The sequence below is a fragment of the Panulirus ornatus genome, chromosome 31 (genome assembly GCF_036320965.1).
Source record: "Panulirus ornatus isolate Po-2019 chromosome 31, ASM3632096v1, whole genome shotgun sequence".
NCBI classification, from domain to species: domain Eukaryota; kingdom Metazoa; phylum Arthropoda; class Malacostraca; order Decapoda; family Palinuridae; genus Panulirus; species Panulirus ornatus.
Genome location: NC_092254.1, coordinates 6701909 through 6723769, shown reverse-complemented (window position 1 = coordinate 6723769; position 21861 = coordinate 6701909). Strand labels below are relative to the sequence as shown.

General features: G+C 38.6%; 2 protein-coding genes across 6 annotated transcripts in view; both read right to left on the bottom strand.

The window, feature by feature from the left end:
- LOC139758781 (uncharacterized) overlaps positions 1-11358 on the bottom strand; it is a 46688-nt gene extending 35330 nt beyond the window's left edge. The window contains exons 1-2 of one of the 2 annotated variants that reach the window (XM_071680573.1): positions 11343-11358; positions 11013-11086 (exon numbers count right to left, since the gene is read on the bottom strand). The gene's annotated coding sequence lies outside the window, so the exon portion shown is untranslated. Of the gene's footprint in view, positions 1-6924; positions 7280-11012; positions 11087-11342 lie in introns of those variants that run through there. The other variant, XM_071680571.1, reaches the window with a different exon arrangement.
- Positions 11359-11566: 208 nt separating this feature from the next.
- LOC139758783 (adipose-secreted signaling protein) lies at positions 11567-21436 on the bottom strand. 4 transcript variants are annotated; one of them, XM_071680582.1, is made up of 6 exons: positions 21317-21436; positions 18771-18880; positions 18069-18175; positions 17039-17146; positions 15931-16063; positions 11567-13554 (listed from the first exon to the last, which is right to left on the bottom strand). In XM_071680582.1, exons 2-6 carry the CDS (start codon positions 18832-18834, stop codon positions 13454-13456), a joined length of 513 nt encoding a protein of 170 aa, XP_071536683.1. In that variant the 5' UTR covers positions 18835-18880; positions 21317-21436; the 3' UTR covers positions 11567-13453. The 4 variants fall into 4 exon arrangements, with proteins under 4 accessions (XP_071536683.1, XP_071536681.1, XP_071536680.1 ...); XM_071680580.1 differs by lacking the exon at positions 21317-21436 and adding an exon at positions 20218-20368; XM_071680579.1 differs by lacking the exon at positions 21317-21436 and adding an exon at positions 20019-20324.
- Between the last annotated feature and the right edge of the window lie 425 nt (positions 21437-21861).

The following is a 21861-nucleotide window of genomic DNA, read 5'->3' as shown; positions in this document are numbered from 1 at the left end:
AAGATGACGTTAAATGACTTCACCAAATTTACTCATTTTCAGTACTTGGAATGGCGAGATACACGCTCCTGTGCTCGGGCCCTAGATCGGGTTACCAAGGCTTTCGCTTTAATCTGACGTTTATTTGAACTACTTAAGGGCTAGGCGTTACGATCCCTGAGCACGACGGTACGAACCACAACGGTATTAACGTACCTCGTCTTTGATCACACCCTTATAAATGCTGAGCCAAAGGCTACGCCATCACACTCAAAAAGGACCGTACCATCGTATCTTGTCGTTGTGATCAAGGGGCTATAAGACGCAAAATTATACCGTCTGGGCGCCGTCAGTTATTCAAAAACCGCAGTAACCGCCCTGGTAACGAACCCTCAGCCAGCCAACAGGTCCCTGCCGGGACATAAACACACGGTAGTGGCTCTGAAAACGGCCTTAATAAGAGAAAACGGTATAACTGTACTCGAATCTTTATTCAGATTTATCATAACCCAATCAAATCGCATGTCACACCAACAAAGATCATATGAATACTAATATGTATTGACAAAACATTATGAAACTTATGAAATAAATTCTCTATGGGTGTTTTCACAACGTATACCATGTGATATACTTTTATATGCACCGACCGTTAAGTGAAGCAATACATCGTATCCAAGGTCCTGGATATCTCTGAAGTCAGCCCTCTCTCAGCCCCAGGTGGTTGGAGATAAGGCTAAGAATATCTTCTTGATTGCTGACGAAAGACGAAGGTTTCTGGAAACTTTGGGGTGGTTTTTGGAAGCACGATGAGTAAAACACCCGAAGAACAAAGAAAATTTAGTCATCTGTATATACAGCCTCGGCCTATTTTTTTTTTTTTTTCTTCTGAGACGCTACTGGCAACTGAGGCCGTAATCGAGGCCATCCGATTAACGATATATATATATATATATATATATATATATATATATATATATATATTATATATATATACCCTACCCTAAGTCAGGTACCCATTTTATAGGCAAACCCCTAAGAATGAATGAACAGCTAGGTTGACTGTAGACCGACTGCCGCAACCAGGATTCGAACAGGGCCCTCGACCCTGGGAAGCCCGTGAATGCGTCACGGCCAAGGACGCGAACCTCTACACCACGGAGGTGATTCCGTCTATCTTTACCAACGATATAAAACACTTTTTCTAACCTAGCGGTGCACACTTCATACCCTCCTGGCGGTGCCTAGAATGTACAATCCTAATGAAGACAAGAGGGGTTCCTCTTATCATACTTTTCGTACCAGCATTTTCATCTAATGGCTTAATGTTGGATGGCTGTCTCCTGCCCCGAAAGGCTTAATCATCGTACTAAGCTAAACTACACTATACCATAAAGACAACACAAATATTTGGCTGGTCAACATTGCTCTCCCTTTTCAATGTCACGCTATAACAAGAGTCACTAGCAGGCGCAACAAACAAAAATTAGTAGTGTTTGCTCTCGCAAGTGTTCTGCTAAGAATAGCACGCAAGAATAAGCAAATAAAATATCAATTAGCAGTCGTTCGCAAGTCCTTCATAATGGCGGGTAAACAGAGATGCTTCTAATAAAAACAGATTGTTTTCTGAAGCTGAAATATCATGGTTCTGAAAATAGCAGGGAAAAAAAATAATGGTTCTGGGAAACGAGATGATGAATGGCAGACTAGATGACAAAAGAAAACGATTACTGGGAATCTATTTATCATCATTAACTCCATTCTCCATTCCACACAGTGGATGCAGCCAATGAAGTATCACACATACACACATCCTTAACCAAAAGCAAGTGTTAACACACGGCGAAGTCACATGCAGACAGCTCACGGAAGCAGGGTGTAAAATTAGACCTGTAGAGCAGGAAGTGGGTAGCAAAAATCACGATCAGAGAGGGATGGTTAAAGATGTGATGCCAGAAGAATTTAAGAAAAGAGAGGCATTTGATTCAGGCCAATAAAGCGGTGGAGGAAAAGCCACCCCAAACATGTTAAGGACTGCTACATTCTGTGGAGAATAAAACCTGTAAATAAGTGTTCACATGGAAAATAATTATAGCATCTATATAACACCCTCAGGTTACGTGAAGTAGATTCAGTGATCTTATGTAGGGGTTCCATGACAAAGTTGAAGATATGGTTCTGTGCAACACGTTTATACTACTGTACGGATGAATTATGGTGTTTTGAAACTGGAGAGAAGGAAACGAATGACATTCAGAAACTATTTCTAACTTTAGTATCTAATGGAACCTTGCATACTGATAAGTAAAAACCTGTTCAAGGGGTTAAGTCGTTGTACTCAAGAAAGCCAAATCGTCGTACTCAAGTGGTTAAGTCGTATTCAAATAGTTGAGACCGAACTCAGGAAGTTAATGTCTTAAATGTCTGACACAACAGAAGCTGCCGCCTTCGTCTAGCCAGCAAGCAACGCAATAATGAAGCTGCAGCATAGTTTCTACTGCCCATTTCCCAGTGTTGTTTACGTAACGGCCAGCGCCTTCTGGAAGGTTCCGGGAATCGCACAACGGCCAACCACGCACCCTAACTTACCCTCTCTTTCCCGCCCCGCCCACTGCCCCCACGCTATCCAAGTCTCTACTCCGCCTCATTCCACCCGCTCCCTTAAGTCTTCCCTCCGCCCCGTTCCACCCACCACCTGGCTCCGCCCCATTCCACCGGCTATTGGGCTCCACCTCCCTACCTTGCTCCACCCTGACTGTTCTACTCCGCCCAGTTCTTCCCGCGATGCGGGCCCCGTCTCGCCCCGCTCCGATGCCCTGCTCCACCTCACCATTACATAATCGTCCAGAATTTCCCCACCAAACAAGGGCCTCTGCCTCGCTAGTTCATAAGATCTGGGTAGTATTTTTAAAGTTCCACGTGCGTAATATAATTCCCGTCTCCACCAAATCCAGCAGCAAGATACAAACGTGTTATTTTGATCATTTACTGTACTCTCGATTGTCGTATAGACACAAATAGGCAACACTTGGATAACAGGGTTTCAACCTTATCCACCCTGTACGGAAGGGATTAACACAAGGGTCCAGGGACCTACACGAGGGACTAGGGACCGAGGTAAGGGACCAGGGACGGACCAAGGCAAGGGATTAAGGAGCAACCTAACACATTTTTTCCCCAGCCAGTTCAGACCAGATCCTCGGGTTAAATATTTAGGATCTGGTACGTTCTGTGGCACATGATGCTACTGTGCCTACCTCCACGTGGCCTCTGTGTATTTATCTGTGTACGTCTTGTCTGAATACGCGACCGTGTTTGTATATATGCTCGCACGTGTATGTATTTGTTTGTATATATGCTCAAACGTGTATGTTTTTATGTTTGTATGTATGCTCGCACGTGTATGTATTTATCATTATAATTTTTGTGTGTGTGAGATATGATGGGCAATAGCACCATCTTTCGGATTCCCATCATCCTAAAGATGATATTGTACGAGAATTTATCTAGAGTACGCTACCATACTACTGGATGCCTGTTGCTTTCTTGGCACTACGTGTGAAGACTGGTATTGAGAGAGTTGCCACAACAGGTTCTTCGAGAATACGGGTGGCATTACAAGAAGTAGATCTTAGACGGGTGGCACTACAGATCGTGGATCTTACACGGATGGAGATCCTCTGCTGGTGGCTATTCAGATGGTGTATCCAGAGGCCCCCATCGGGTGCGTTTCCTAAAATGGCCTTTAACAAAAAATTTACCCTACCCGAGTCCCATGACAGCCTTCCAGTGTTGGTCTTCCAGGAAGCCATTAACACGGCCTTCTAACCAGATGGCTTTCCAGACAGCAACTTGCACGGTATTACGAGACACACGATGCGTGAGACGTCAGAGAACATGAGCCTCAACGGATTAGGTCATGGGTTACACCGTCGTGCTCAGGAAGAAAGAAAACGGGGACCTCCTCTCTAATAAACACAAGGGACCCCCCCCCCCCACACACACACACACACACACACAAAGGACTGATATTTGATACAATCGGTGGAAACCATCTCTGATTTTTCTTTACATTGGAGGCTCCAGTCACGGACTAAAGTCCACATCAAGGCCAGGAAAAGAGACAAAGGAAAGTATTTACGAACTCTGGGCGAAGTGAGAAACCTGTCCCTTAAAACGCGCCCGGTGTAGGTGTAGCAAAAGAAACAATTATCAAAACGGCCCACCCTCGAGTTGCCAATGGCCACACAATAATCATGTGATGCAGCAGCTTCCCAAGTACTGCGTGGTCTAACTAGCGGTGGGGGCATACAAGCAACCAGCTCTCGGGAACAAAAACCTAAATAATATCTATACATGTCGACACTGCGGCTTGGGGTAAGTTTTGGAGTTAGCCTAGAAGAGTTGGCAAGTCGTACCACTTTCGTCTCAGCTCCTGTCAAGTAAGGATGCAGAGCTAGAACGACCCTAGATGTGAGATCAGTACTCCATACAAGAATGGATCAATCATCTGTACAAACGGAGCAACTGTCGGGGTGGAAAAGAAAAAAAAAAAAAGAGAAAGCCCCAGCTTAATCAATCGAGTGGAAATTCGAGATTTAGTTAATCATAGATGACTAACGGGACAAAATACTGGTTTTCAATAACTAAATCAAAGATGTAAAAACCTCCCCTCGCTCGGTCGTATTAACCTTGGTGTGGGAAACATGGCAGGTCGCAGAGGAGGTTGTTAGAGTCACGTAGACTCCCCGGGGTCCCGCCTCCCGACAAACCCGACCTGTGCGGCAACAAACCGTCCATTAGCCACTGCTGTTGTTATCCCTGTCGCTCATATTGCCGCATGTACCGCAGCTGCTGCTGCAGGTGTTGACGTTACTAATGATGATGCTGTGGCCGCGCTGTTCTTTCAGGTACTCCTGCTGCTGTCGATACCAGCGATACTAACGAAGGCAAGTACCAAGCTCCACCTGATTCAGCTGCTTACGGCACCACCGCTGTGAAAACCACTGTTACTGCTGCTCCTCCTGACAGCACCGCATACGTAATATATCAGCAATTGAACAATCATGCTATTTCCATTACCTCTTTTTTTTTTAATAAACAATGAGGTTCATATCAACGCCATGCGAGCTCTGGGGAGCTGTCTGTAATGTCCTTGATGAGGGAGGCTTCACCAATCCCGGGGCACACGAATGGTAGCTGCTACCTACATTTAATGTGTGGAGACCAGCCTTACGAGGACGAGCCGTTGTGATCCTCTTTTCCTCATCTTACAACCAAACTGGAATAGTCTCCTTTGGGCCTTCACTCAAACTACAACATTCAAATGCCAGGAACACACACACACACTGGAAATGAGAGAAGTCTGTCATTACCTAAGACTATTCTTGACCACAGTAGTCATATTCCTATTCGAACTGTACTGTGCAGACGGCTTCAGTAAAACTCGGAAACAATAGCCGAAGAATTTCAATGGAGAAAACTTCGAGGAGAGACGATGAAGGAGGTACAGCAGCGAGTATGGATAGACTGGTGTCTGCCCCCACACAGAAATGCCACGCCCGCCTATGATGAAGAAGCCTTTAGCAGAGCGTGGGATGAGAGGCTGGGGAGCAGGGCAGCGTATACCAGGAGGCGAGAGGGGAAACAGCTAGCTTCGCGTAAATATTTACAAGTTTAGTGTGTGCCGAGCAACACACACTACATATTACAGTTTCTTTCCTTAGCTGAAATTATGAAACTCAATAATAACTCCTTGAGGCCGACAGTACGACCCTATGAGCACAACTGAACGACCCTTAGGTACGATATCTTGGCCCGACCTAATTAGCCAGGCCATCCTGCTAATGGGTTGTGTCGTCGTTCTCACGGGGTCTCACATCTTCCTGGCTTGAGTCGCATTGTTTCCAAACGCATCACAAATTCAAACCTACGAAAATGAAGTTGTAAACACTTCAGTTCTAGACATACTAATTCTACCAATCACAGTCAAGACTGCATCACTTTTCATCAAACTAATCCTTTCATATATATATATATATATATATATATATATATATATATATATATATATAGATAGATAGATAGATAGATAGATAGATAGATAGATAGATATTCTTGAGACTTTATATATACCTTATATCAGCCGGATACAATCTTGTCTTTGTCCGTATCATACTAATCAACTTTTCGAAGAAATAGCTGGGTTTATTACATATAACCCTTGAATCCACTGAGGAAAAAGCCTAAGCTGAAAATAAGAACCAATCAGTGTGTTTAACTTATACTAAATTTCACCAACCAAGAAATATTTACAGCTAGATGTACCAAATACACTAACATTATAAATACTTCATAAAATTCTATTAATTTCATTATATCTTGCTATCTTTACAAACAGATGTAAGTTTCATATGGCTGAAACGTAGGGAATAAAGAATAACAAATGCGATCAGATGATAATGTCTCTACACCAATTAACTATATTTTCCAAAGTAATGGGACTCGGTTTACAATACTAATATCAATCTGAACTCAAAACAAGAAAAACCATTAAGGTTTATTGCGCAATTCCAACTTTATTACCAAATGCAGTTTCGTCCCTAAATGCCGTTGCTGACAGAATCGTCCTACTATTCCCAACAACGCAATAGCAAACCTACATAATGTTTGCTCTAATGCGCTTCAGTGTGGACAAAAGGCATGCACAGCGTCCCAAAATCAGGTTATAACAGGGTGACAGCGTACCACACAGAAAACTTGTCAGAGGCAACTATCATTATTAGTATTAGTAGCAGTAATAACTGAATTTGTAATAGCAGTTGTAGTATAAAAGCCGGGCGATCATACCCAAGGGTAGTATCGTATAACAGAAACGCATAAAGGGTTACACAATGAAATTATTCGTGATAATGATCAAAACCTGACACAGGACACCAAACTTACCCTCTCCTTATCTTCAGTGATCTCTTCGTGTTTACAAAGGACGACTTGTTCAGCCCAAATATTTACGGTCTCAGAGGATTGTAATAGCCGTCGAGCGTAACACAATGGTTCATATACCTCACACGGAGAAGACCAAATTCAACACTTCACAAACTCATAAACTAAGTTCAAATTCAAAAAGAATTGTTTGCTCTAGCTGGTATGTGCGTGATATAGGTTTAGTAGCAGCACTATGAGAAAGATGACAGCAAGAAGGGAAGATCAAATTATCTACACTGAAGTCCAAGAGTGGAGCTTCCAGAGATTAGCCGTAATGAAGGAGAGCGAGACGGGAGCCTGGCCGATACTGATGGGCTCCCGTGGCGAGGTGCGGGGCGGGTTTGGGCGGGGCGGGGCGTCAGTCTGACCCTCCCTCCCTCCATCCTTGTACTCGACGAGCCACCCATCCCTACACCTTTCCCGCTCCGTGCCTCGGGGGATGGGAGACTCCCTGCTTGTGATGACAGGCAAATGTTAATATCGGCGTGGGCCACAGAGCTATTATCATCTCGTGTGCCGTGCAACAAAGGTGTGGTCTCCACTGGTAATGATGTGTGGTAAGCTTTACAGAGTTCACCTCAGCCTCACCACGTCAAACCTTAATACGAAAACCTTGACAAAGGCTCTTCTATAAGAAAACTTTCTTATGCTTTATATGTGGAATTTCATGTAGTGCCAACACTAATTGTTGACTCAAGCATTTATTACATTTAAGCAGTGACTCAACCAATCCCCAAGGGCATATCATTCTCTGCTTGTCATGTTTTCCAGACTCTTTATCATTTACTTCAAGAATTAATTTGCAGAGTAAGTCAAGGAGAGGAAAGTAAACCCATCTGTGCTTAGCCATGATGTGCAAAACGAACGTGACGAAAAACATTTACTGACATCGTCCTTTTTTTTATCCAAAAACCTTCCTTGTCACACATGTGTGGAAAAACAGTAGCCAGTTCTTCAAGTCCTCCACCCTCCGTATCTCCTGATCTCTGACGACACTAAACTAAATAATGCCTCGCGTATGACTCCATCAGCCCATGACGCTAAGTATAATGTTTATCTAAGATTAGATGCACTTTTGTTGTCTTAAAATGAGACGCCCTGAAAGGTTAATTTCATCATCGTCGATTACGCCATTCTGTGGCCACACTATATTGTAACTTCACCGAATTCAGGCCTCGAGACCGTGGCTTAAAAAAAAAATGTTCTACATAATTCTGCAACCAAACACATTACTGATATCAACCATTTGAAAATGACAACTTTACCTCGAGTATGACGACTAAATCCACTGAATACGACGACCTAACCCCTTCAGCCTGATGACTTAAAACTTCTGCCACGATAACTAGGGTTATCATAAACATGGGTACTAGAAGTTAATTTGCCATCGTTCACCTCCCACCAAATTGCTATATTAAGGAGTGAATATCAATACGATTATGTACATACATACAGCAACTTCATATTGCATTCTGTTTTAGTCCATTTTGCACCCGTTTTCTTACGTCTTAATCTTAACAAGGTGAACAACAAGTAACTCGGTAGACACCAGAAAATAAAGAATATAAAACATAGGACTGACAAACCATGTTAAACACTTTCATGCCCCATGCCTTTAAGAGCAACTAATGTTTCAAAAATCAATAAACGTAAAAACATGTCACTGTATATATATATATATATATATATATATATATATATATATATATATATATATATATATATATGGGCGAAAACTTTATCTGTAACGACCATAAACAACTATGCTAAATCTGACCTTCAACCCGGCCCGCAACGTCAGCAAAGCATGAACACGCCAGATATGAACAGCCAAAAGGGCATCACTCAACCGCATTGAAACTCCTCGCCTGAACTAACGCTCGTTAACCTCCCATTCAGTAGCATACGGCAAGGTCGCCATTATGTCGTCACATGCCTGGGATGGAGTATATATACGCTACGGTGTTTATTTCTCGTTGTGAATGCGTATTCCCAGGTTCGTCTGACGAAGGGTGTAATCAGAAGGCGTAGAGGGGGGTTCCCCTGTCTTTATTCCCAAACGGCCAACGACTGATGTGAGAGGCACAGCAAGGATATACGAGTTGCCAGCAGAAGATAAGCAGCACGACGTTTCGTGTAAAATACAGCAAAAAATATAATACAAATATATCATCTTAAAAGTGGAATACATATACATTAAATGTATCATCTTTAAAGTGGAATATATATACATCAAATGTATCATCATTAAAGTGGAATACATATACATTACAGTCTCCAGATCCTCTGTTTCCACTACACCTCACGCACAACCAGTCCTCACTCAAAGAACATCACAGAATTTCCTACACACTATACACAACTTTAATACCTTGTTGGTGATGCACTGCAGGCTTTAAACCGCATCCCATTTTCTCATTCAATGGTTCAATGCTTCAGTTTCTAATCCCCCCGGAAGTATAAGGTTCTTAAGCTCGATTTGTGGCTCTCCGATCGATCTGTACAATGTCCATTCTTTTTTTTTTTTTCCTATGGCAGCCAAGATGTTACGGGAAATGTCATGCCCCAACCACGGCCATCTCGGATTATGTGTGTGTGTGTGTGTGTGTGTGTGTGTGTGTGTATTACCTGACCAGCCCACTCGAGGTTATATCGCGAGTGAAGACACCTTCAGAGAGGCTGCATCATTGTGCAGTCTCGTCAAATCCCTCATTTACCTGCTACTGGGCGTTTAAAATCTGTACATAAAAGTTAAACGTTTAATACTTTTTTTTGACAAACATGAACGTATTCGTGTCCATGATAAGTAAAGGTAATTTCCATAAACTGTTGAATATTTTTCTAGGTAGAGAAATAATCAAAATCACAAGAAGCCGACACTTGACAGATAAGACCGGTTTCACCATCATTACCGACCAATATTCCTTGGTATCGACCTTGGGATCAATACTATGATGTGATCCAAATTCGTAAATTTCAAACGTGTCGAATATGATAACTAGTCACATGCATGTAATTCTAAACAACTCAATAAAACATCAGTTGAAATTACCTTATCCATCCATAAACTATATTCAATCGTTCCAGCTCTAATCCTTGCTTTAAAAACATTTAACAAGATATAAAGTTTAGGACTGAATGATGGGTTTTAAGTTATCACTACACGAAGCAAATAAGGTCATTCAATTATTAGTTTACCACATACGTTTTCTGTGATCGGTGATCACAGAAAACTTATGTACCCTAAACATGGACTCCTATAAGAGTCTTCCTGCCGTTTTCCTATCTATCCTAGTTATTTTTCGTACTATTCCATTAAACAGCGTTTTACAAATATTACTTCCTGAATCTTCAACAATCAATGAATTTGGCTTAACGTTAATTACTCAATACATCGCAATGATACTTGGAAGCACGCTAAGACTGCACCTTATTTTTTGCATTACCTTCAAAATTTCTTCATTTAAACACTCATAAACCCTCTAGAATTTTCTCAGACGTCTGCCGCAAGAGCTTTGTCAATCACAACAGAAATAAATTCACCTTCCTGCTTCTGGCAAATTGAAGAAGCACCACATACTTTACCTCCCTCACCAACCAATGAACCGACAAATAACTTAAAACAGTTACTTTGACATCAACCATCCATGATGCTGAACCAATTTCATCGGAAACCACTAACTGACCTCCTACTAAAAACTTTTTGCTGCATTAGTAACTTCCCATTTATTGTCCTGTTGTCTTGTACTGTTCACTTCTTTCCAAAATATTTCCTTATTCTTTCTGATGTTCAATACTCTTCCCACACCTATCATCTGCCCTTTTTAGCTCATACCTTTTTCTTGACCTCCTGCAATTTCTCTTGCACTTGTAACTCTCCCAATTATATGTGTACAGCTTAATGCACCACTACATGCCACTGAGCTCACCTTAGACATATCTAGTAAGGCCTGGAAGAAACCATGAGCAAAAATCATTACTACTGAGTTAGAAGTGTTAACCAAACCTCTCAGCATAGTAAATTTTACAAATTATGGAATTAAACTCACCATAGGGTTCAGGAAACTGAAGTTGTTCTATGCTGTCATGTCCCATGATCATCAAGTGTTTCCATGTAAACACCCTGGGAATGACAAAAATATTTTTTATGACAGTGGGTTTATGTCTGCTCATTCTAATGTTAACTGAAAATGAACCGGCACATCAGTATAATGGAGAAAATATATCATCAAAACCTACCTATAAAACTCAAGAGGACTACTGACTTGATGACAGGGAATTTTGTTTGTTATCAATATTGTCTGTTAGTTGCTTTTATTCAGTCTCATGCAAAAGCTATTGTAATTACAATAAACAAAATTGTAATATCAAGCATTTACCTGTTCAAATTATGCAGACCTTGAACCTGCTAAACAGGTCAACAACAATTAATCTATTTACATTTCATCTAGAATCACCCCAGGACCAACTTCTCTGAAAGTCCTGTTGTTACCCAAGACCTTTCTAAAGGCTCCTGCAGCCCAAGGATATACTACTTCCATCATCAGGGAAAGTGGAGTGATGGATAATAACACTGTCCTAAAGTATTCAAAAATACTTAAAATCAAGTTCATTAGGTTTATTAAGTGTTTACATATCCACAATAAAATCAACAGCTGGAGCATGCATGAAGGAAGCAATCTATTCCACAGAAGTGAAACCAGTGTTAACTACTTAGTAAACTAACAATAATAATAGGGTAATTTTTCAAACAACAGCAAGCTCTTTCTACATAAAGTCAACATCAATATCCATATCACAGACATATCTTAAACATATTCACAAGAAGCATGGACAACTGCTAAAACTAACTTTACTACACTTCACCTTCTTGACTAACAAACCCATAACAGCAAGGTATAATGCTACATAATACGTGCAATCAAAGAAAACAGCTCACTGCTAAATGGATAAACTCCTCCCACATATCACATGTTAGCACCAGCAATGTCCTAGTATACCATAGCCATGACATCATGCTGTTCATGGCGTTTCAAAAAACTATGAAAAAATCATAAGATTTCCCACAGGGAAAAAATATTTTGGGAAAAAAAAAATGTGTGTTCCTAAGCATCCAATAGTTGGTTAACTTTTAAAACAATAACACTAATTCTATGGTAAATGGTATATCTAAAATAAATAACTAAACACTGTACACTTGACTGACTATGTGGTATAGCTTCACACACATTAAACTTGGCTTTTCTAAAGCCCACTACAAGCCAAACTTGTGTGCTGCATTAGACTTGCATGTTATTAGATTAAGCACAACATAAAATAAAATAAATCTTGCCACACTACATAAAATGAAATGATAAATATTGTCCATTTCAAAAACAGTTTCATATTTCCAGATAAGTAAAATCCTAATTTATCTTCCTTATAATACTTTCATAAGGCAGGCATTAACCACACTAAAATGGCCAAAAGCATATCTTACTGCCTTAAACTGTGAAATTCAATCTGCTTTATCATACCAGCCATAATATCAGGAACTTCACAGATATTGTCAAGCTTCATCACACCTGTGATCTGTTTCTACTGAACTTAAAGAAAATCACTTCTTGTCTCTAACCGACTTATCACAGCATTCAACAAAATAGTAGACATACACCATTATGCATCAAAAAATGGTTATCACTAAACCTGTATAATGAGGAAGATGGATCCTATTATCAGACTATCAAATAGGATGACTGGTAAGGTAACTAAGATGTAGTGATGTGATATGATGAGAAAGCTACCAATATCCAATTATTCACATCACAAATTTTTATTAATATAATTATGTAAAATTCTATTGAAAATCTAAGATGGGAATTTTCATATATGATTATATAATCTAGTATTGAGTGATTCTTAATAGACTTTCATTTGAATGATTTACTTGTATCTATGTAGCTAAACTTAAATTTTCCATTAATTTTTTCTTGTCCACTCAAACTTGGAATTTTTTCCCAGGTCACTGCACCTCCTAACCTAAGTGAGAAGCCAATAAACTTTTTTCCATGTAAAAAAATATCTTTATTTGAAGTCAGGACGTAAAGGCCATTGAATACTTAGCTAATTTGACATGGTTATAAAAGTGATTAATCTATCTATATAAAATTCCATAAAAATCATCACAGACACATTAGAACTTCTGCCACAGGACATTCTGTTACAATACATACACATAATTATGGAAGAAATTGCTGGATGGTCCATAACAATGTTATGAATTGGACAAAGTTTTAAATATCAAGTAACAAAACAAGCAAAATATGATTAAACACTATTAAGTGAACAGTCAAATCTTTGGTAAACACTCTGTAGTAAGTATGATGCTGATTAAAATGCTAACCAACCCATATATTTCATATTATTCATAATATTGAAGAAGTATTTTTACTCAGGTGATGTAGCACATGCTACAATACATGACAATCAACTCTAATCATATACTGTATACCTATGTGAAGCCTTGCCAATCAGAAGCTTCTGATTCATCATCCTGCTCTACATTGATGCATTTTATGCCATCACGTAACATTGGTGTTCCTTTTCTTTTACCTGAAATGGAAAACAACGACTCTTATTTGGTCCCCACATCTGACGATGATACAGCATGCTGTACTAGCAATGGATTTTCAGACTACCTGACAAGAGCATGCCAAAGAAGATTAATGTACAATCTTAATCAGTTGACCTGAAAATCCATATTCAATATAACCAACTCTTACGTAGGGACCATGAGCCTGAACAGATAATAGCATTTTGTGGATAATGTGATCATACCCATCCCAACAGTATATTTCATATACTGAGATTTCATCAGCTGTTTTTGATAAATCAGACTATGAAAGTATCAATTATTGGTATCATAATCAGGAAGTGTTCAGTGGTTATGCATAACTTTATTTGTAAAATTTGCAGTAGTCTAGTCACTCACCCTCACAAAAATAAATAGAACAAAGCTACAAACCACATAAACTTGAGCAATGAAAACAATCACCGGTTGCATAGCAACCATACATGCACTCAACACCTACACAATGAAATAAAGATCCTCTAAATAAAACACCACCACAACATGCTCAGTGATTGATTCTGTGCAGGAGTATTTGCCCCCTCCCATCATTACTAACCATCAATCCCCAGGTACAAATAAAAAGGTTTTCCCTATCTCACATTCTAGCAGTCTCTAGTTGCACATCCCATAACCTCCAAATACATAACACTAACAAAACACACACACACGAACACTGAAGTAACACAACAAGCATTAAACTGCTCTCTGAACTCATTCTTAAATTCTACCCCTACAGACATACACTTCCCAGACAAACAAAAGGAAGAATTTTTCCATGTATGCTCTGGACGCTATCTATTCCTACATCACTAAAAACACTAAACAAATCTCAAAATCCTTCATGCCTACAATAAAATTACCACAAAGACACAACACTTACTTCACAACTGCCCTCCAGCCTCCTCACACATATGCACACACGTCACTATACCTTGTGACCTATAGTCTCACCCAGCAGATGTGACCAGCTTCCTCAGAGACATGCCAACATGGTTTAGGCATATGGAGATGATGAGCAAAGAAAGACTGTCTAAGAGGATCTATTTGTCAGTAATGAAGAGAGCATGGGGACGGAGTAGGATAAGAACATGGAAGGATGGAGAGAAGGAGGTTTGGGAAATCATGGCCAAGGCATATACAAGGGTCAGAGGCATCCATCACATGCTAAAGTGGAAAAGGTGATTACATTAAGAAAAAATACTGTACATATAGTTATATTCATACAATGGCATGAAGCTCACCATGTTGTTCATCCTTCCTTTAGGTGGCAGATAAATGGGTATAGCAAGATCAGAAGAGGTACTTTTTTTGGAAGGGAGAACAATCAAATTCCCCCCCACATTACTAAAGTAAAGCAAGTGGAACTTAAGGATAGAGTGGGAAAGCTTGCAGAAGCATGAAAAAAGATATTTAAAGAAAAAATGGGATTAGTAGATAAATGAAACAAAAGGGGAAAAAGATTAATAAAGGGAGAAAATGAGGAAAAGGCAAAGTTAGAGTGCCTATGTACCAATGTACAGTGCCTATGAATATCTATGACAAGATATTGCCACAAAGGCAGGCCTAGAGTGCCCATGAATATCGATGACAAGATATTGCCACAAAGGCAGGCCTAGCATGTGGTACTCAACATATCTTGCTCCTTGGATAAAGTTGTTACTTTCAGTAGCCACTAGTTTCTTGTGATCATTGCTTCTAGGTTCATCTGGAACCGACTTCATCAATTGGTCTAATCTTCCTTTAAATGTTTCTGCAGTTACTCCATGCATATTTCTTAATTCTCCTGTAATCACAATGACTAATTTTTCAAGCTTCTTTGCTGGACATTTTTTCACTGTATTTTAGTCTGATATATTTTCAGTATGTTCCCAGGAATAACTCCTGAATTGATAGTTCTGTTTCTGTTTTGTTGAAAGGCTTTCAAGTTTTAAAAATTTTCTTCTAGGCTGAAGTTCCACTTGTGAAGTGCTACTCAATTCTTCCTAATTTACTTACTTCCATCTGTTTAACTTCTGACCACACAATACAGCAATATCTAATTCTACTTTTCATATATACAATGGACAATCTTAACAACTCTCTGTCACTTATTATGAAAGTTCTCATTATCATACCACTCATTACTTGACATTCAAGTTTTATGTTTCAGCAATTCCCAATATTATGACATTTTCTTTGCTTACAAAGCAAAAAATAAGAAAAAGATAAGGAGAAAAAACAAGGATTAGAGGGAAACAGGAATGATTGATAACAGGAGGGTAAAAAGATAAAAAATATGAGGATGATAAGATAAACTGTGACAAATATGAAACGATATCTCTAAAGGAATATGAATGACAAACAATATCATTACCAACCTAAAACTCGAGCATGGATGGTCAGCTTAAGTTCACCACCTCTAGGTTTTAACAGGACGATCTTCTCACGCAGTAACTTTTCTTTGTGGGCTAATAGTTCTAAAGACACCTCTAGTCCACCATCATCAAGTGCCTTTTGACAAAATGTACACAATACTTAGCCAATAGGTTTTTCTGAAATATGATCAAACATAATCTAGAAAGAAATATCATATTGTTAGAAACACGATCAACAATATTACCACCATGTAAGTATTAGTTCCAATAGATTATCAAAGGGTAAATGAAGAAAAATACTATCAGAGGGGAGCAAAACTGAAGGATGTGGAAAAATGCAGTGTTGAGTCATCAACTTATGAGAGCACTTGCACAATTCTGTCATTATTGATCCTGATTCCTAAGTACATGAAATAATCAAAACCTACTCATTTTTCAGCACTTTAACTTATACTGAACACCTCACACCTCACATCTTTCAAAATCTTAAAACAAGACCTATAATCACATTTGCACTCAACATCCTCCCTGAAGAACATTAAAGTAAGCTGCAATTCTATTCTAATTCTCCTCTAATTCGGCTACATAACAGCAACATCAACAAACAATAGAACTACAACTGCCATCTCACTTTCTACCTCAACCAGAAATATATCATACAACTATGTTCTCATTACACACTTCCACTTTACTTCAAATTTTCAATTCTTATACAAACACTACTTCCATAACAAAAATAACTGCTTAATTCACTTATTTGCCCCAAACGGTATTCCTTAGGTTGAGTGAAATGGTTTACCATTCAAGAAAAAGGATATAAAAGTCCATTAGCAGTAAGAAATGTCAAGTTGCAAAGTTTATGCAAACCTCCAAGCCATAACTTCGTGCTCTTAAACAATGAACATCCTACAAAGTCAGGATGAAAAAGGAACCCAAAGTCTGTCACATCAAATCTTTACACCTCTTTTCACTTTACACCAATTTCCTTAAACTCCTCAAAAATAATCTGATGGTTTTGAACTATGTCATCATGTTCTCATAATCTACTGTTTTTCAAATACCATAAATTTCTTAAAGTGCAACGTCAAAATACATAAAGAACACGAATTACCTGAAGGTTCTCAGCATGGCAGTAAACACTAGGAATGTCTCCCACTTGATAACCTTCACTAGCATCTTTCAATGGCAGCTTTACAATAATCTCATATCGATGAAGAAGCTGAAAGACACAAAAAGAATACTGATATTTGGGGGTATTCCAAATACATTAAAAAAAAAGATTGTTTATGGATACACATTGCCTTAATGAATATAAATATGTATTTTATTCTTTAGATAAACTGTCGAATGGTATGACAACAAATTCATACAATTCTTTAAAAAAATATGTAAAATTGCCAAACTAAGAGCAAACTAAATACCTAGAGTGGCTTCAGTCAATGGATTACAAGAAAACAATCATACTCCATAGCTATATTATCCACAGAGGGATTACAGAAACTGATGGATAATAATAAAAAGGTAATGCTAAGTTGTTAAAAAGGCCAGGCAGACAGATTTGCTTGCGCATCAGTAATATATGAAGTGTTTCTGCAAATCTGTAACTGTTACTGATTTAAAAAAAAAAATTCTATAGCTTCTAATTTTTCCTTTTTTCATTAGTAAGATATGTCTTAATATGGACACTAAACAACATAAAATTGGAAATCAAAAAGCCTTAGACTGCACAGATAACCTGCATACATATGAAACTCTTAGTTAGGCATACTCACTATCACATCTGATCCTTCAAAAACTACATCTATACAAATGAAGTATATTGCTTTGTGGGTAGCGTAGGCATATTGTGGGCTACTACCTTCCGATGGTAGATGGCAGACTTAGTAACACACTGGGGCTTTGTTTATATCGTAGGTTAAGGTCTAACTGCAAACACGTGGCTATCAGTGGTAGTAAGGAAAGAGCAGAGTTAATAAGATACATGGAAAATCTTCTAACAATATCTTTTCTCCAAAAGAGTTCTAGAAAGGAACCAAGAGGAGCTGCTATACTCTTCTTGTTCCATACAGGTTTAAGAAAGTCTCACAGATTTAAACCTCATTTTTACATTAAAAGTAAACCAACAGATTAGAATGCTATACCTGCAGGAACCCTACATGAGCTTCATATTCGGAACCCTTGACTTTTTCTTTGATGACTATAGCTGTGTTTCCCATTTCATCCGTGTCTTGAGAAAAGTGAACACGGCCTGAAAATACACCACAGTCTTTAAAATCATGTGCAGTTACTTTCAACAAACAAATAAAGAATCCCTCACATATAGTATATATCATTTTTTAATTTAATATCTAAGAATCTCATTATCCTCAACTGCCCATGAAAACAGTACACAGCAAAATCAAGATTAGTTAATAGGTCATTCGTATTACAAAGCATACAGTAGATGGCTCCCATCTACGAAGGTCATGCTAATATAAACCATATACTCTAATACTGCCTGGTAGTAGACAGTATGAATTATGTACATGTGTATATACGTATATGTCTGTGTGTGTATGTATATATATGTATACGTTGAGATGTATAGGTAAGTATATGTGCGTGTGTGGACGTGTATGTACATACATGTGTATGTGGGTGGGTTGGGCCATTCTTTCGTCTGTTTCCTTCCGCTACCTTGGTAACGCGGGAGACAGCGACAAAGTATAATAAATGAATGTAATATATATATATATATATATATATATATATATATATATATATATATATATATATATATATATGTGTGTGTGTGTGTGATGTTTCTTGAAACTGTCCACGTGATGGCATAGCATCATACTCACCCTTTTCATGATCAGCTTCTTGCCCAACATCTACTGCATTAACGACAGAATCTGCTTGGTCCATTACGTTAGTGGCTATGATGTTTGTCAGAAATTAGTATACCAAACATCTGTAAGGATACAGTAAGGAGCAAAAATAATAAAAGGTTAATGGGAGATTCCTAAAGAAACTTAATCTGACAATTCTGTAAACAATTCTCAAACCAGTTAGGATAGATTAGATGGGAGGCAATTTCAACCTCTATTGATATCAGCATGATCTAAAAGCAATGTGTTACCCGGCATTCTAAAAAAAACATTTTGTGCACAAAAGATCATTCTGCAAATTGGGTGGCAATTTGATCTGTTAATTAACGACGAAACATTTTCCTTCATCTTCTGAGCCCTGCCCTCATTTGTTGAATTTCCTAATTTCAAAGAATTAGCCACAGATGTATAAAACATCACATATAATTATTGCTCCTCTAAATACCTTCAATCGCTCAACACATATATAAACAGTGTACTGTGATCCTTAATTACTGAACATTATTGTGCCATTAAAAACACGGAGAGGTTTAAACTGCACTCAATACCAGACATTCACTGAAAAATACATGTTTTAAAGTTTAACAAGCCTGTTTTGCAGTTGCTGGATATCAAATAACATCAAAGCAAAATGTGTGTAAAAGACAAGACAGCATAAGTGCCACTAACATGTCTTGTTATGCTAATACATTTATGTTAGGCCAAGTCAAAATCTAGTTATATTAGGCAAAATTACCGTTCCGGACATCCACCTGGGAACCACCTGGGTTTTGGGTGGGGGAAATCACGCAGTGATTTGCGATAGGAACCAATGTCTGAATAGCTCCACTGACATCAAAAGCACTGCAACCACATCATTTCTAACAAACCTATACGTTTCTCCTAATCCTATAGCATATCTCTGTGATGCCCCTAGAATTCATATTTCCCTTTCCCTGATCTTCAAAATCCACCCCTTCCCCCCCACTTTCTAATAGTCATATAGGTTAAAGGATAAGGTGCAATTCATTGAAAATATTTTCTAATGATAAGAAACACCGTATGACGACTTGATATCACATGAGCTCTTAATGCCATTGAATGACAAGATAAATGACTTATCATGATCGATGGCAATCGAGTATGGCTGCTGAATGTATTGGCCAGTCATGTCATATTAAGCCAGGCACTTTTCTAGCTCGACTTATCAAATATCAATCAAATCAAGACACAATTACTTACATAGGATGTTTTCTTAATCACAGCTGATGGGAGCTCCCGAGCCACACTGTCACACCTAAGCTGACGAGCGCCACTTGTGGTGTTTCCCTGAAGTTCCTCAGAACATTTGACTCCATTTAATAGTTACCATACAACTGCTGCTCTCTCTCTCTCTCTCTCTTAACTCTTGGCTGATCAACCTAGAGCATTTCACACTCACCGGTTTATACCATTATCTTCACGATCAATACATTTATGTTAACTTATTTGACGTTTCTTTACTTCGCGGTCTTGAATTAACAAACATCGACGTAACATTAAGGTTTTGTACAGTAAATAAAACCCTGGAAAAGATATACCAGCAAGAATAAATACATATATATCGTGAATTACGTATTTGCACACATGATACATATAGACGAGTTTTATATTCATTGATCCGCCTTATACCATCTCTTCCATGCACTTGAATTTGAATGATGGTAAGAATTATTTACCTGTTACCTTCTTCCATACTTTTAGAATTAATGTATATTACGTTTCCCTCTCTTACCCCTATGTTTTTGTCATAATTGGTCTAAATACACTTCCTAACTTTTCCTGAGTCAGATTAGGTTTATGGTATCTATATGTTGTTCAGGGGAATATCTTACAACTCGTTTCCTTACTATCTCTGCCAACTCTTACTGAAGCTCTCTGAACTTCACGCTGCATTTTACTATAGTTTTAATAGTATATTTGACCACAGCTTTCTGAGTAGTGTCTCGATATATTTTCTAACCTATAGCACTTACGACTCCTCTAAGGCCATTTCAGAGTGCCTTTAGATTCGTAAGAAAGATTCACCTGGTCTGGCCAGCCATCTGCGAGAATAATGGAATAAAGTCCTTAGGATATGGGAAGTAATAAAAGTGTGGAGATGGACATGTAAATACACATTTGATTACCATACGAAAACGTCAGCTTTCTACATTTTTACCTAGTCATAGGCCAGTGAAACTACAATTTCCACTCATTATGGTCGTTACAAGCACGACTAAGTGGGATTAAGCTACGCCAAAGTGACATTTCATTTATATTTAACCTATCCCCGGCGTATTTTAATTATACAATTTCTTCAGGAAAATTTCCATGAAAGAATCTCGGTTTCAACGAGAACCGTCCTGAAGGATTAGTCCAAGGCTGCACTACCCCACAGTAGCAGATAAATGTGGACTCCTTTGGAATGAGAGGTTAACAAAACAGAATTCGCAAAAATAGAGCCACGAAAAAACATACTTGCCGTACAACTTACTACAAGTGAAGAATAAAATACGCACCTTTTCCTTTGAACTTGATGGCAGTTTTACGATACAACCTCGCCCAACTGACTTTATTAGCAGAGCAACACCGAGTAAGTGGAGTCCGGCAATATCCATACAATCTGCAAGCCACAAGGATGATTGAACAGCAAGATCCGAGCACTTTCATAATTCACATCTTGAGGGATTATCATCTCTCGAAGATGCGAATTATGGTATTCGGTTATTAGCGTTCAGGTTCCCTTGTGGACATAAAAGTAACACGTTTTGTACTTCGTTTGAACATATAATGTCCTACACATGTCGCCATCAACTACGTGAATTGGAAAATTCATGATATAAGAAGGAAGTTTGTTTCAGTGGTTGCCAGTTTCGTAATTTGCAGCTTTTTTGCTTGTAGGGTATGGTTTTGGGTGGAACAAATGTATTATAATTTGTCGTGGATACTATCTTAAAGTCTGGCACCAGTGGGTGTTCAAAGGCCATTTACTTTTGTTGCGTTTGTGTGTTGCGTATGGTATTATAGTAAAAATATGTGCTTTGAAGTAATAACAGTCACACAC

Bases quoted from the DNA above. Each gene is read 5' to 3' on its own strand.
- LOC139758783 (XM_071680582.1), bottom strand. From the start codon at position 18,834: ATGGACCAAGCAGATTCTGTCGTTAATGCAGTAGATGTTGGGCAAGAA. The intron at 17,147-18,068 runs GTATAGCATTCT...TGTGTCTTTCAG, and splicing joins CTCATGTAGGGTTCCTGCAG to CTTCTTCATCGATATGAGAT. The intron at 16,064-17,038 runs GTAATTCGTGTT...TTTTGTCAAAAG, and splicing joins GCCATGCTGAGAACCTTCAG to GCACTTGATGATGGTGGACT.